Source organism: Lagopus muta, chromosome 2, assembly GCF_023343835.1.
Source record: "Lagopus muta isolate bLagMut1 chromosome 2, bLagMut1 primary, whole genome shotgun sequence".
Classification (NCBI taxonomy): domain Eukaryota; kingdom Metazoa; phylum Chordata; class Aves; order Galliformes; family Phasianidae; genus Lagopus; species Lagopus muta.
This window is the reverse complement of record NC_064434.1, coordinates 99,748,441-99,763,148: the sequence shown is the minus strand read 5'-3', so window position 1 is coordinate 99,763,148 and position 14,708 is coordinate 99,748,441. Positions and strand designations below refer to the sequence as shown.

At 40.1% G+C, this 14,708-nt stretch overlaps 1 protein-coding gene across 5 annotated transcripts in view; it reads right to left on the bottom strand.

Moving 5' to 3' along the window:
* Positions 1-14,708, bottom strand: part of FSHR (follicle stimulating hormone receptor) — a 120,774-nt gene that overhangs the window by 18,256 nt on the left and 87,810 nt on the right. For all 5 annotated transcript variants that reach the window (XM_048936832.1, XM_048936834.1, XM_048936831.1 and 2 more), the window contains 3 exons: positions 8,064-8,138; positions 7,587-7,661; positions 1,262-1,333 (listed from right to left, as the gene is read on the bottom strand). In XM_048936832.1, the coding sequence (XP_048792789.1) occupies positions 1,262-1,333; positions 7,587-7,661; positions 8,064-8,138 (222 nt within the window). The remainder of the gene's footprint in view (positions 1-1,261; positions 1,334-7,586; positions 7,662-8,063; positions 8,139-14,708) is intronic.

Here is a 14,708-nt window from a genome sequence, read left to right as displayed (position 1 = left end):
TAGGGAAGGAGTGTGGCACCCATAGAAGTGAAAGTTTCCCACTGCAAAAGGGAAACAACCAGGTCCTCACAAACCTCAATAACCCATCAGGTTCTATCTTTGGGATTTAAACACCAGAACAACTGAAGTCAGCAAGAATTTTCTCATGGAGCTTCAGCGTAGCCAGGGTTTGGACCAAGGTCTATTATGTGTCAAGGCTTTCCTTACAAAAAGTGAGGAATTTCACCTAAAAAAAATCTCTTGCTCAGTGGGACACAGCAATTCAAGTCTAGTTAATGCTAGGTAAGCAGGGGGAAGGTTCGGTGGCTCCACAGCCATTGCATTTGCTTTATGGCTTCATGGAGCCCTGAAGTGCAGTTCTCAAATTTCTGTCAAGCATGTAACAGAAAGGTATTTTGTATATTATGCATGTATACAATATTTGTAAGACAAACAGCAGGATTACTGTTCCTACAGATTAAAATCTTATAATCAGAGACTTGAAGATTCACAACTTTTTCTGCATGCCATTAATATTCCTCATCAAAAAGAAGAAAAGAAATAGTTGCTTAATTCCCATTTTTAGTTTTCCTTTTGATTTTGATACAGTTATACTTACAATCAATTGAAAAAAATATTGGTCAAGATCTTTTCCATGAAAAAAGACACTTTTTTCTTAACATGATTTTTTTTTTTTTTTCCCAAGAAAAGAGATGTAATTTTCCTGGAAAAACAAACACAGGAACAAACAAACTTTCCCACAGAATTGTACATATTTTTCCTTCTATTGGCACTGAACTTTTTCCACAGAAGAATATATTACATCCCCTGGGCATTTTCACAATCAGTGAATTAACTGAGTGAGATATTTTCCAGTGGCTTTTGTTCTCTTTGCCATGCAGAGAAAACAGCACAAAGTTCAGCAACTCTTTCCATGCAGACCAGAGAACTGTCACCAGGTGGCAACAAATTCCCACTTCCACCAGCCTGGTTTGAATTTCAGCTGGTGAATCAAAACTAAAAGGCTGTTATCAGTCCCCTGGGACTCTGTACCTGTGCACTCATAGAAGAGTAGTTGGCAGAGTGCAAGCTACAATGCTTTGCAGAAAGGAGTTCCAGAGAATAGAGACCCTTTAGGCTACATTATCATCAATGCCTACAAAAATGTGACCAAAAATGCTACCACAAAGCTAATAAGTAAGCACGAGGCAAATTGGATCTCGATGATTTTGTTAGAACAGCAAGACATTCATAAGGAACTTATAAAATCGTTAAAACTTACAGCAAAACCTTCTGGAAGGAGTGCACCTTGTGGACAACGGGTAAAAACCTAAGACCTGTGTTTGAAATTAACCTAAGGAGAAGAGGAGAAATTAAGGTGATTAGTTCTGTTCCAGGAATGAAGCTATAACTAATAAAACAGAAAGCACACTGAACTTAATACCGAAGCTGCAAAAAACTGTCAGCCAGTGTTTGTCCAGAGGAAACTTGGCCTTCTAATGTAAAAAGGTTTCTGTGAGAAGCATAAGCTGAGTTCTCCCCCACACAAGTCAAGGGAGAAACCATATTTGGAGTAATTATATTTTAGAGGAGCACAGTTGATGGTGTTGAATGGTGATGAAAAGCACTGCCTGGGACTGGGAAAAAAGTAACAGCATTCATTTTATGTTTATTACTAATCTAGATTATTTCAGAAGAGCTTCAAACTTTCAGGTTTTATGAACTGAAACGAAACAAATACAACAACCAAATCCGGAAGGACCAAAAAGGTCCATAAAATACTCATTCACTTGCATAAGCACTCATCTGAGCTCTGAGGTGATATCTGGATATCCTCAGAGGTTCACATTGAAAAGCCAACTGGTTATCCACCTCGTAACAAAAAGCATTGCATTATATGTAGGAAAGAAAAATATATATTAAGAAGTGTAGTGAATATTCATGAAACCAATTTGGAAACGTTGCTGAAATGTCAATGACTGTTTTATCCCGGGAGTCAGAGTGGTCTGATGCTGCATTAGCTTAAAAATCACAGCTGTCAATTTTGACCAAGAAAGCTCTAAAAAATGCCTTTGGAAAACTATTACATATGGCTAAATAGAAAGTGTGATTAATGAAACAGGTGGATTTCACAAGGCTGTAATTATGTAAAGTACTTCTGCACTTGTGAAAGGAGTTAGCCAAAAAGGTTCGAACCAATGGGAGAGCCTGCAAATCCCCACTTATAGTATTGTAAAGTACACTCTCTAAATGCTGAACAAGTACTGGGCTTTGTCTGGAAGCTGCCTTTCATTTTAAATGAGTCATATACTAAAATTCACGCAATTCTTTTCAAGAGCTACTTGTTAAATACAAATCATGGCATGCCTTTGCTTTAATAGGAAAATGAAGACAAAAACAGCTGCCAAATAGTGCGTGGCTGTTGCAGGACCGAGGAGAAGACATGAAAAGCTTTCATATCTATTTTACTTTCCCGAGAAAATCTTGATCCTTTTGTTCCTGTAATGAAGGATGATGGTACTTACACATGTTCTGTTCAGGCAATGCTCCCAGTGGCAATTTATTCCAAACATCACAAAATGCTACACTGCTAACCAGGGCTTTTGCCTTATATGTGTGAATAAACATGTTAGGTGATGCCACAGCCCTATCTTCCCAGTAATATCCCAAGGTGCTCAGGGTTTGGTTTATACTGGTGTCCAATGAGCAGTGTGGGATGAAGAGCCAAGTGTTCTGACAAATCATAGAATCATAGATGATTCTGTTCTGAGATAAAGCTACAGGTACAAGGTACGGAGTGCACAGAGGCACAGAACAGTGATTAGGAGCAGGAGAGGATGTTCTTTCAATTAACTGCAGAAAAAGAACTGAAAAAACATGCAGCTAGTCTGTGGCCTAGATCTCTCTTCTCTTTTTATTCGACCAGCAAATCTCCAGAGGCCTTGGAGTGGGTAATCTCGTTAAAATGTAGATAATCCAATTTACTGAATAACTTTACTGCAGCACAGTTTTGTCAGTATCTTTATCATATAACGTACACATCCTTAGTAGCTTCACTTTAAACAAATGTCCTCTTTAATATCAGCTTAAACTGAGTTCCCCTTTGCTGTATCTAAACAGCTCGGTAAGAACATGTGTTTCAAATCGCTGATGGCTGCTTTCCAAAGCATTAATTGTCTTTCTGAGAAGGCTTACTGGAGTCAGCACGTAAAAAAAACATTGCACTGTGATCACCAGAGAACAAAAAGTCTTTCAGAAGTGAATTCCTGGAAGATTCTGGCCGCTTCATTTCCAGATATAGCAACTTCCCTGCTCTTTATAAACCAAGTTGAAGCTACTCTGACAAAAGCTGGCACTTAGCTCAGCTCATTGACTTACTGCGGATGTTTGCTAAATTGCCAACACAAGGTAAGCAATGAAATACTGCATCACTCAGGAAGCATTATTTATGTACCCCTTCATCATGCTAGTGGCTTTGTGCTGCACGTGGGCTGACTAGAGACAGAGAGCCCTTTGACTCATGGGAATGGGTCTCGTAGGCTAGAGTCTATAATCCGTGAAGACAAGTCTGTAATCCACAGCACACAGTGCTGGGAGGTAGGGGAGGTCTTCAACCAGTAGACTCTCATGCAAAAGGAGTGAGTGGATCATCACTTCTTTTTATTGAAAATCCACTTCCGAGCAAAGGTTCTGTGGATGACTTCAGACCACATGGCCATCGCTGCTAGGTGTACCTAGCTGTATCAAACAAATGGATTTAAGAAGCATGCCAGACATCTGTGTGTCAAGACCTCCAACGAGCAGGGCAGCAGGTAGAAGCAGCTACAAGCCTAAACTACAAAATATGTTACAGATCAAATAGGTTCTCATGACCTACATTTTGCTTCCCACCAGCAATGGAGCTGCATGCCCTAAAAATTCATCTGAAAAAAAGGTTACATTTAAATCTTTCTGTTTTAAGATGAGATCTCTGAATGCAGGACATTGATATATTCACTGTAAAAAAGAACCAAAAAAGACATAGATTACGTATGACACTAATTTTGGCAAGAAAATAGGTTTGAAAAGTCATCAATGCATTATTAAAGAGACAATGCCACAGCTCTCCCTAGCGAGAGCCAGACAAATAATCTTGTACTGATGAAAAGGTCAGCAAGTTACCATTTTGAAGCAGACTGTCTTTTCGGCGTGTATCCAAGAAGGCCAATTAACAACCCTCTTCACAGCTTCTAAATGACTGACCTAAACTTTTTTGTTTAGGTTGCATTTTTCTAGAAGGCTCAGGAGATCTCAACATTGTCTTAAAGTATTTTTCTCTCCATAGCATTTTTGCTATACCAGTAATGATGATGTAAGAGGCAGAGGGAGCGGGATGAGTGGAGAATGTATTTGTGCTCAGGTTGGCACAGATAAAAGCATATTAATGTTCAGCACCCAGTGGCTGTAATGAGACCGTAAAGCTGATGAGAGGACTGACAATGTTAGCCAGAGCTTCTTGCCTGCTCGTAAGGAAGATCTAGTGCCTATGCAAGCATTTTTGAAGCAGCACAGAGAGAGCCTTGCAAGGAACTGCAAAGGTCATTAAAACTCATGGGCTATGATGTCTGGCCTCCATCTAAGGCATTAACACTGATTAATTTGTATCAACTGCATCTTTTTTTTTTTCTTTTCTTCCCTGAAAACTGCTAGTAAATACTTGTTTTTTTTTTGTTTTTTTTTCTGCAATATTTTCTGAACTGCATTTTAACAGTTCCATCATAGTCACTGCACTGTCACAAGGAATAACACTACACATCTCCTATGCTGCCACAGAGGCTGGAATCTTCAGAAGGAACAACAAGAAGCTCAGCTGTGGGCACAGACCTGAGATCCCTGCTTTAGTGACTGTACATAGAGAGTGATGTTAGTACAATGTAACAGCATCACACCCAGCTCACTGGAAGACTCCTACAGGGACTTCATGTTCTGCTCCAGTAATGCAGGCAGGATTAGCTGAAAAGGGAACATTCCCCATATCTCAGGGCAGGCAAAGGAAGGCAGGAATCACTTCTTCAGAAATGACTTCCCAATGTTCAATCACTCACAGGTTTATCTGTAGGCACCTCCAGGCTGCTGTTCCTTAGAATAACAAACAGGTGGCATAGCTCTGTTGAGACCCATCTGCATGGCTGGTGTGGATAATGCAGCACAGGACAGGAGTTCCTGTATGTTCAGGAATTGTGCCAGCACATCCTGTGCCAGTGCATCTGAGAGTGAATTGCAAGTCCAGCAAGTTCCTACCCTACCAATTCAGCCACATCTGCCCTTTTCCGGTGGGGAACACAGCTCAGATACTGCTGAAAATCTGTTTCAATAAAACCGTTTTGATCAAATCCCTGTGATGTTAATTGATGTAGCTTCACCAGAGCCAATGATGTGACACTAATTTGTACCCACAATGGAGCTACTTCCAATCTTATTGTTAGCATGAAAGGCACATTCAGCAGTTCATACTCTAGGGATCATAATATCTGCATCTTTTGTACTATTTACAGTCTGGAAAGAGTCTTTTTTACCTTGTAAAATAAGGACGCAAACGGGATACAATATAAATCTCTTAATCAAGAAAACATCAAAGATGGACTTTATCAACTTAGATTGGAGGAAAGATTTGGAATTAAAACAAACTTGAATGAAGAGGATGTCAATAAAATTAGAAGAAATTTTCTAGCCACCAAATTAATATGTTTCTGGAAAGCTGAGTGAAACTGGCCAAAGGGTAGGTGAGGGAATGGCTAGTTAGACAAGCAATCCTCTGTCTTTTTATCTGTTGCTTCTAGAGGTCATGGCAGAGCTACTGCAGCTGAATTTTTATACAAAAAAAAATCTCTAAACATTTGAGTCAATGCATAGAGGAGTATGGAGTGACAAATGTTGAAAGGAGGGAGCATGTTTCTCACTGCTCATAGTGCTATTTTACAGTAATCAAAAGCAATGAACAACATTTCATCTCTGATGAGGATAAAAAAAACCCATATGTCTAAATTTTATGACAACCTATTGCAAAATACGAAATTTGAAGGAATATCACTGGGATAAGGAACTTGAAACTGTGCTATAAATCCTGAGTGGCAAACTAGATCCTCAGCTGGAGCAAAATAACACTAGTGATTGTAATTTCAATGAGCTGAGGAGTTAGAATCATTCACATCAAATGTTGGTCTGAAAATTTTTGCTTGAAACCAAAGGAAAAAGGCACAAGGTTTCTTCTTGTGACAGTGCAAGCTTAAAGTTTTATTTCCGTACTAATAAGAGAGAATCTGTGTTGTAGTCGCACGCATACAAAAATGAAAGTGTGTCAAAGTGCCTTATGAATTTGGTGAAGCAGATACTGGTTGAAATACTGTGTAGAGAGACAGCAGTGCAAATCTAATCACATATTCGGATTTATAGATGGTTTAAACTCTAGGAACTTGTATATCATTAAATAAACAGCATATCTTGAAGCCCAAATGTTAAATCTTGAATCTTAAAACTAAAATTCAAACTAACACCTCTTACCATTTATGAGCTCAGAACCTGTCAGACACAAGTGATTTTGGGAGTCTAGAATCGCTCATGTTTATTGGATCACTGATCTGATTTCATCCCATCTTTAAGAAGCAGATAATCTGAAAACAAAGCACTAATGTACTCAAATGAATAAACTGTGATCAGTGAAGCTTATTATATGAACAAAGAAAAGAGGGTTGGGTATACATGCTCAGCGGGACGGACATTAGAAAAATCAAGAAAATATCCTGCTTGGTATACATGCCATTTTTCAGCAAAGAGCACTTTGGGAGCTAAGGTCATTAAAAAACATTACTGCTAAACAGATTTCATGGGACTGCATTTGGGTTTTAATACATAGCAGAGGATCTGCCATTGGTCATGTTAGGATAATGCACTAAGAGCGGTGAAAATATTTTTGAGGAGCAGTTTACTTTAAGGATGGATTCAGTTATCACTGAATCATGACGGCAACCCCACGGGATCAGATATGGCACCACAGTTGTGCAAATTGCAGTCTTGATGAAGGTGGCTAATAAAATAAATGTACAGCTTACACCAGTGCATTTGCATTCTAAGGTTTTAATCTTCTCACAATCAATGTTAATGAAAACCACTGCTATAGCACTATCATTGCTGAAGAAAAAAAAATTCAATGCTTAAGATCACGTGCACAAAGTTTAACAGAAAACAGAGTCGTGACAAAGACAGATGAGACTTTGTCCTAAAGCTCTCGGGAGGAATTTCAACCAAGATCTGCTTTTATACTGATAAAATAAAGGCATTGATTCTTTTCTCATCACTTAGTTTCAACATGTTGCTTAGAAAAACTCAAAGATTTTGTGTTTGGAGATCACTGTAGAATGTCCGTGGATTCCCCATAGAGAACAGTACCTTCAACTTTTCTTAAGACAATATACAGACTTGAGTATGAAAATGTAGATCATTAGTAGGCAACTAGTGAGGGAAGAGTGAGCATTATCCTGTCTTAGTGAAGTGCTCAGCACAGCTTGGATAAAAACTCATATATATAATTTAAAATTATTATAGTGCTTTCAAAGACCAAAAAGACTTACAAATATCTGAGGCTTGGAAGCTGCTGGAAGGCATCTTGATCAATCTTCATGAGGTTGTTGGCCTTCTCGATTCTTCTGCAATGGGAAAATGAAACATCAGAGGAAATATGTGAACATATAGATCTTAAAATGTCTGTGGTTGAATGCTAAAATATGTGTAGTTGCCCAGGGATGTAGTGGTACTGTACATTGAAATTTTTTTCTTTTTTTTCTGAGAGCATAACTGCTTCCAAAGAGGAGCCAACCACAGACCAGTAAACCCCACTGCCTCTTGATACTGGTGGTGGCTTGAGGACAAGCTCTAAGCTGACAAGGGAAAGAATGGGAGAGTTGGCTAAGATGATGGGAAAGACAAAGTGAGGTTTCCAGTGTTCCTGTATCACTACAAATTCTTCACAACTTGCCTGAACCAAACTGCTAAGTCTTTGACACTTACCTATAATAGTCTCCTTTGAATTTAGATTGCTTATTACTTACATTTCATGTAGTTTGGGAAGGCTGGAAAACACATTTGCTTCTATGATCTCCAAGGCATCATTCTGTGAGATCTCTCTGAAAAATAATCGAAAAGTCAAGATATTTCAAGCCATGCTTTCAGTAAAAAGGTGAGGCAGACAATGGAAAAGCGAAAAAATCCAGAAGAAACTGGTTCCTAAACTACAGATCCGTTTTAAAAATGAGCTGGACAACAGGTAAGAAAACATACCTCAGAAATGCCTACAAACTGCCACCAAAGGCAAACTAAGGCAGTTCAGAACAGTACACCTCCTGAGGCCAAGCCACCACTGCCTACTGCATTTCTGACATCACTAATTACCAATTGAAATTTAGTGCAAGATTTTAACTTGCAGGAGATGAAAGTTATCTAGAAAAGAGAACAAGTCTAAAAAGTTCTCAAGAAATAGGACACATCCTCAAGCTGCAGGATGTGCTTTTGTATTGACCTGATGAAAACTCCAGAAATTGAAATTAAGCCAAGAATGGACAGATCCAAATGGAAAGGATCGTAGACTTCAAGAACTCTTCCATATCCTGGGGAACCCCCTGTTTGATCTCTTCTATGTACAATGAATACCCTCTTGTAGACATAGAATTGGGGAACAAAAATGGCCAGCTTGATGTTATCAACACACCAGATGCATCCTGTTAGTCCAGAGGCATATATCTTTTCTTCCTTCATCTGTGGGGTGGCAAACAGATAGCACAGGCTTTATTTAGTATGATTCAGAGTTCAAGAATTCCCCTGGTAAGTCAGAGGGAATTGTTGCCATGCAACCCATCCTGATTACGTCTCTTATGCTGGCAGTAATCCTTGAAGTTGGAATAAAAATGATTATGCCAAAAGATTCACCATGGCCATTTTTCAAAATGGTGCAACAATGCTATTTCCCAGCCTGAGATCAGCTATAGGAAGTAAATACTGGACTGCAACTATAACTTGATGATACTGCGATGGTCTATTGGATTTTTCTGCTGATATAGCCACAGACATCTTTGGAATGAAACCTTGGATAAACAGATTGTAAAGTCGTTATCCCTTGCTCTTAGGTAGCTTGTTCTTTAGAAATTATGATAGTTGCAAATAGATCCAAACAGGCCCGAGGTAAAACAATGGATTATATTATAATCATCTGGGTACAGAGTCGACGTTCAAAAAGTAATCACAAAGATTACTGCAAGTAATATAAAAAGTATTCCACTTTGTCTTGAGTAACAACTGAACTGTACCTGGAAAATCACCTGCTGATTAAAGACAACAGCCTTGCAAAAAAAATGATAAGCTACTCATCTGACCTCTTCTGCTTTAGAAAAACAAGTTAGTGGCTTGGCATTTTTTACTTTAACAAGTAGTTCCCTCTCTGCATCTCAAGGCTTCTAGAGAAGAAGTCTTGATCTCTGCTCTGGAATATCCTTCTTTGTCTACGAGCAATAATAAAATGCTTTCATTGGTTTCCTCCACTCTATATAAATTACACAGCCAATGTAAGGGATTCTGTGCTGGAAGGCTTCCCACTGAAGCAGACAAAGGGAAGCAGTGGAAACAGGCACTAAACGAGCAGTGACTGTTCTGGTCTCTTGCAGCAAGTCCCTAGGAGAGCTAGGATAAGAGCCCAGGCTCCCAAAGGTCCTTACTGAGGAGGGATCTGGGGTTACCTTTGATGTGCTGCACCATGGCGAATTCACTCATAAACATACACAAAAAAATGTGGATAGACTTTTTGCTCTTTTCCTACTTTCTTTCTTCCTTTCGTGTTATAAGGTATAGAATAGAAGCCGCTATTCACTATGCTGTATTTATTTGACAGTACAATTCACTTGCAAGACAATAGTTTGTAAGATTTAATGACACAAAAGGTATCAACTTCCTTCTGTTCTTTTTTGGACCACCAGCTTTATATTTGTCATTTCTCACAGTCTGAAAATAAGTTTTCTAGGAAAAAGAATCACAGGAAAAAAAAAACACAAATATTTAGTACCAAAAATTCCATTTAGTCAGAAGAGATTTCACATCACAGGGCGGCTCAGAACTAAATGCTGCAAATTTGTTGGCCTTATATAGGCAAACAAAAGTTTATTTAGAAACCAGAGTACAGTAGTGACCTCTCATGAAAGATAGGGCTGTCAGGGGTAATGATTTTTTATGATCTAATCTGCTAGCTAACATTGGAACAGCTTGGATAACACGACCCTTCTTCAAGGTGTATTTCAAGCTCTTAGGATGGAACATTTCTGTGTCAGGATGATGTTCTGGCTTTCTAGGAGCGTGAGATGGGCTCTGTGCTTTGTTTTGGTTAGAAAAAATGGGAGATTTAGAACTGATTGAAGTAGATAATTAGGGAAATGACTTAATTTTCATATGAATATCTCTCTTCACGTGCACATGAATAATTTTTTTTTTTTAAACAAGGAAATGAAATATACCCATTGAGAATGATTTTGCTGTGTTCCATCTCAAGCAACCCACTGCTGCAGCCATTGTGGTTATGATCCTCTGACTAGGAGCAGGGGGGTCACCCATCTCATAGGCAGAAGCCAGCAACCATCCTAGTGTTGGCTCTGTTGTCTCTGCTCAGGGAGCTGCAGGGCTGAGAGATAATGACAAGAAACTCCTGATGAACCCTGCATCTTCTGCTAAAGTTCTCCCAGGAAACCCTGTTGGTGACAGATTACTTATCATCACACTCTGTGGTTTAAGCTCTTCAGGAAAGAAACAGGCTTCTGAGCCTTTTCCCAGCATGGAAGTGCTGTTTTCTAACAGAAGGCCATTGCTATTCTTTGCCTTCTGGTCTACATGTACCTGTTATAAGCTGTCACTCAGGTAAGAAGGAGAAATACAGAATAACTCAGTTTAGGAGAGCAGTCACACTCTGCAAGCAAGGAGCAGCACTGCTCTGTGTTTGGATGCATGATTTCTGAGAATAATTTATTTCTTGGTGAAGAGTGGTAAAGGCATACCCTGCTCATCAAAAACCTAAAGAACACCAAATAACCAACTCAGCAGAGTCAGATCCTCTCTAAAGGAGAGCAAATAAAGCCTGCAGTGTGAACTACAAACAGAAATAGGGGACTGCTGGCCAGTATTTGTGCACGAGATTTGTCTTATCGTATAAATACACATCCATAGAGGATTGTTCATAATGCATATCTTATTATATGTCATCACGAGAGAAGATGGGACTGTTATTACATTGTTTGTCTGTAATGAATTATACTACTAGCTCTAGTGCTAGCTATCACACCAAATCTAGACAGCAATTTGAGCTAAATTAATAATTTCTAATACACGCAAGCCTTTGAATAGATGCTACATAAGATAATCGGAAGCAATTTCTTTATAAAAATGAAACCAAGCACTTCCCAACCCCCAAAGCACACACTGAGCCCCCAGTACAGCACAACGCTTAAGCATCTGCTCAAACTTAGTTTCAGTATTTGTTAGATCACATCGAGAGCACTGCATCCAGTCTGGGCTCCTGCAATTCAAAAATGATGCAGAAAGACTGGAGAGGGCCACAAGGGTGATCATAGGACTGGAGAAGCTGCCCTCTGAGGAAAGACTGACGGAGTTGGTCTTTTCACCCTGCAGAAGAGAAGACTTTGGGGGAAACCTCATCAGAGTATTGCAGTACTGAAATGGTGGCTATAGGGAACAGAGGCCCTCTCTTCATAAGGAGCCACATGGAGAAGTGAAGGGGCAACGGGTGCAAATTGGGTTTCATTATATAAAAAAGACATTTTTATAGTGAGAACAACTCATCACTGGGACACCCTCCCCAGGGATATGGTGGAGGTTTTCAAGATGCAGTTGAACAAGGTACTGGTTAATCTCATCTGGGCTCCTTTTACCCATAAAAGATTTGACTTGATGGTCTTCTGAGGTTTGTTCCAACCTGGGCTGTTCTGTGACTCTGTGAGTCTAGAGAGGAAGAGGTTTAACATAGACCACGACATGGGAAACTGCTGTAAGAAGAAGTGCAATCATGGCAGCTCAGAGGCAGATGACAGCAGGAGTCCCTTACACAGTGTGTGGTGACATCGGCTCTCGAGCACAATGACCTTATAATATCAGTAGCAGAGCAGCCAATGACAGGGTAATGGGTGCCTGACTGATGAGCTCAGCTGCACGATGCTTGCAGTTGCAGGAAGATTTATGGATTTCTGCATTTCACCTCCCTGTTGACAGACTAGTGGCCCACGGATCAAGATCTTCTGAGTGCTTGCTTGTTCACACACAGACATGGCACACAGTACCTACTACACAGTTTACTACTGTAAAGGGGAATTTCCCCTCTCTCCAGCCACATCGCCCTCCTTTGCAGTGTTGGGTGTGACCCATTCCCTGCAAACAATTGCAGTTTTCATTAAGTTCTGATCCAAAGGAGGTATGTGCACTGGCTACACCCATGATCTGCTCACCTTATACTTTCTGTGATAAACCACTGATGTGCATTTTGGCTTTTGGGAGTTCATTTTTTGATGTGCTGTTGATTCTTCAAAACTTTATTCACCCTACTGATGCCTACAATGACCAGTGATACTGAAGATATCAGGTGCCACTTCTCAGTGCCAATGGCCTCCCTGGGCACAGTGTACTACAACAGTGGATCCCATGCAGGATCCACTGGGTGAGCCCACTGGGCACAGCCCTTGCTAAGTCTGAACGAAAAAAGCAAGCACTGGGATACCAGTCTTGATGCAGAAGAGACTACTGAGCTCTTATTTATTTTGCTCTGATCAGAAACGGGCTAGTATGGAATCTCCTTTGGAAAATTTCCCACTACAGTGACAGCAAAATGCGACTCCATTGATTTAAACAGGTTACAAAAGAAAAGCTATTTTTCTTAAAAATATTGGAGGCTTTTGACCTTTTAAAAATAGATGCTTGATACTCTCGCATGCCACTTTCCTTGTGAGCACGAAAAACTTGTCTCCCTACCATGATCCATTGAATACCAGGCAGTTACAGGCTAGTATATCTTAGAAGTTATTGGCATTTCAAAAATGGATTCAAACACTGACTCTCCTCATCATCCCCTTACTTCTCTGAAGTTACACACGCACACTGTACTGACCTGAATAAGTGGGATGCCCATTTCACCAGCTGAGTATTAAAACTGATTTCACACTCAGAACAAAATAGCATATACCTGAGTCTTTGAAGGAGGTTATCAGGAGGCACCAATACTGTGTCTTCCTGCCTTCTCCAAAGGGCATGGCATCATACTCTCAAATAGATCAATTCAGGCATGGGAAATATAATGCAAATTTCTGCACAGCAGGCTCAAGCAAAGGGTTTTTTATTTCTATCAGTGCTTTAATACCATGCCAGCAATCCAGATGAAAGTCTGTTGAGAGTTGGGTTGCATTAAATTAATTGTCCATGTAACAGTATTACACCAGTCTGCCTAATCTGAAAAAGCATGCGATTAGTCTGCGGAATTGCAGCTGATAACAACCAAACACAGCTACAGAAGCCACATCGTTATAAGAATTGATTTTATAATGAGTACAGTTTGAGGGGATAGATACCTCCTCGTACTGTAGAACTGAGGGGATGTCTTATACTAATTTTGGTTTGCTGTCGGTAAAACTGAAAATGCACGAAGCCTTGTAAGTCAAACAAATCACGACCAGGTCTTCAGAGGAAAGAAAGGGCAGCTTTCAGCAGAAAAGCAGGCTCCAGAGTCTGAAGCCAGAGGTACATGTGCTGACCTTGTACCGCTGTCCCTCCACTTCACATCTGGGATGGATATTTGCAGTCCTGTGGTTGCCTTATTGGTCTAAAATTAAACTCTGAATCTCCACTTCTATTTTGACTAAGCAGTTCCAGATTCTCTGAATAGAGAAATGCTGATGTGACTCTGCTTGCTGAGGACTGGGAGTTATAATGGCCACATGTGCAGTTTTGGAAGTGCAAAGTACAGGGAAAATGGCTGAACAGTAGCTATAAAGCAAAGGTACCTAATGAACAATATTCACCAAGGTATTGAGATTTAAGTTTCATATGAGATCCTAAGTATATATTTGGAGGGTCTTACATCTTGAAACAGTTCAAAAGAGACAGGGACCTAGCCTGGACCAATTCTGGATGAAATGAGCCACAAACTCTCTGTCCTCCCTACCAACACAGGTAGCTCAGAGAAAGAGGTTTGCATTCTGGTGCTTCACAGACACTGGGGCAGGTGTACCTGTTGACTGACAACCCAACTGCTTTGAAGACAGTCACTAAATTTTCCCTTCAACTATGAAAGGTGTAGGGAAGATAGAGAGCTTCCTCTAAATAAAAGCACCCACCCTAGCAGTGGCATGGTTTTCTCAAATGCAATGGGCTCCAGAGGCTCTTGAGAGTTGGTGGTAAAGAAAGTGGTTGTTCAGCTGAGAAAGGGTCCTCCTTGTTCAGAGATGCTGACACAAGCATTATGCCCACCTCGTAACTCCTTTCATAGAAATGGACTAGGAGAGTTTATTGCCACTTATCTTTTACTGCTTCTTTCCTGGCTTTGGTAGTCAGTTAATGATGAATAGCTTTATTGAGAATGACCTGGGCAGATGAGAGTTACACCAGAGATAATCACTTAGGGCAGTGCCAGAATGAGGAAACTGGAAACTCTGCTCCTGAGA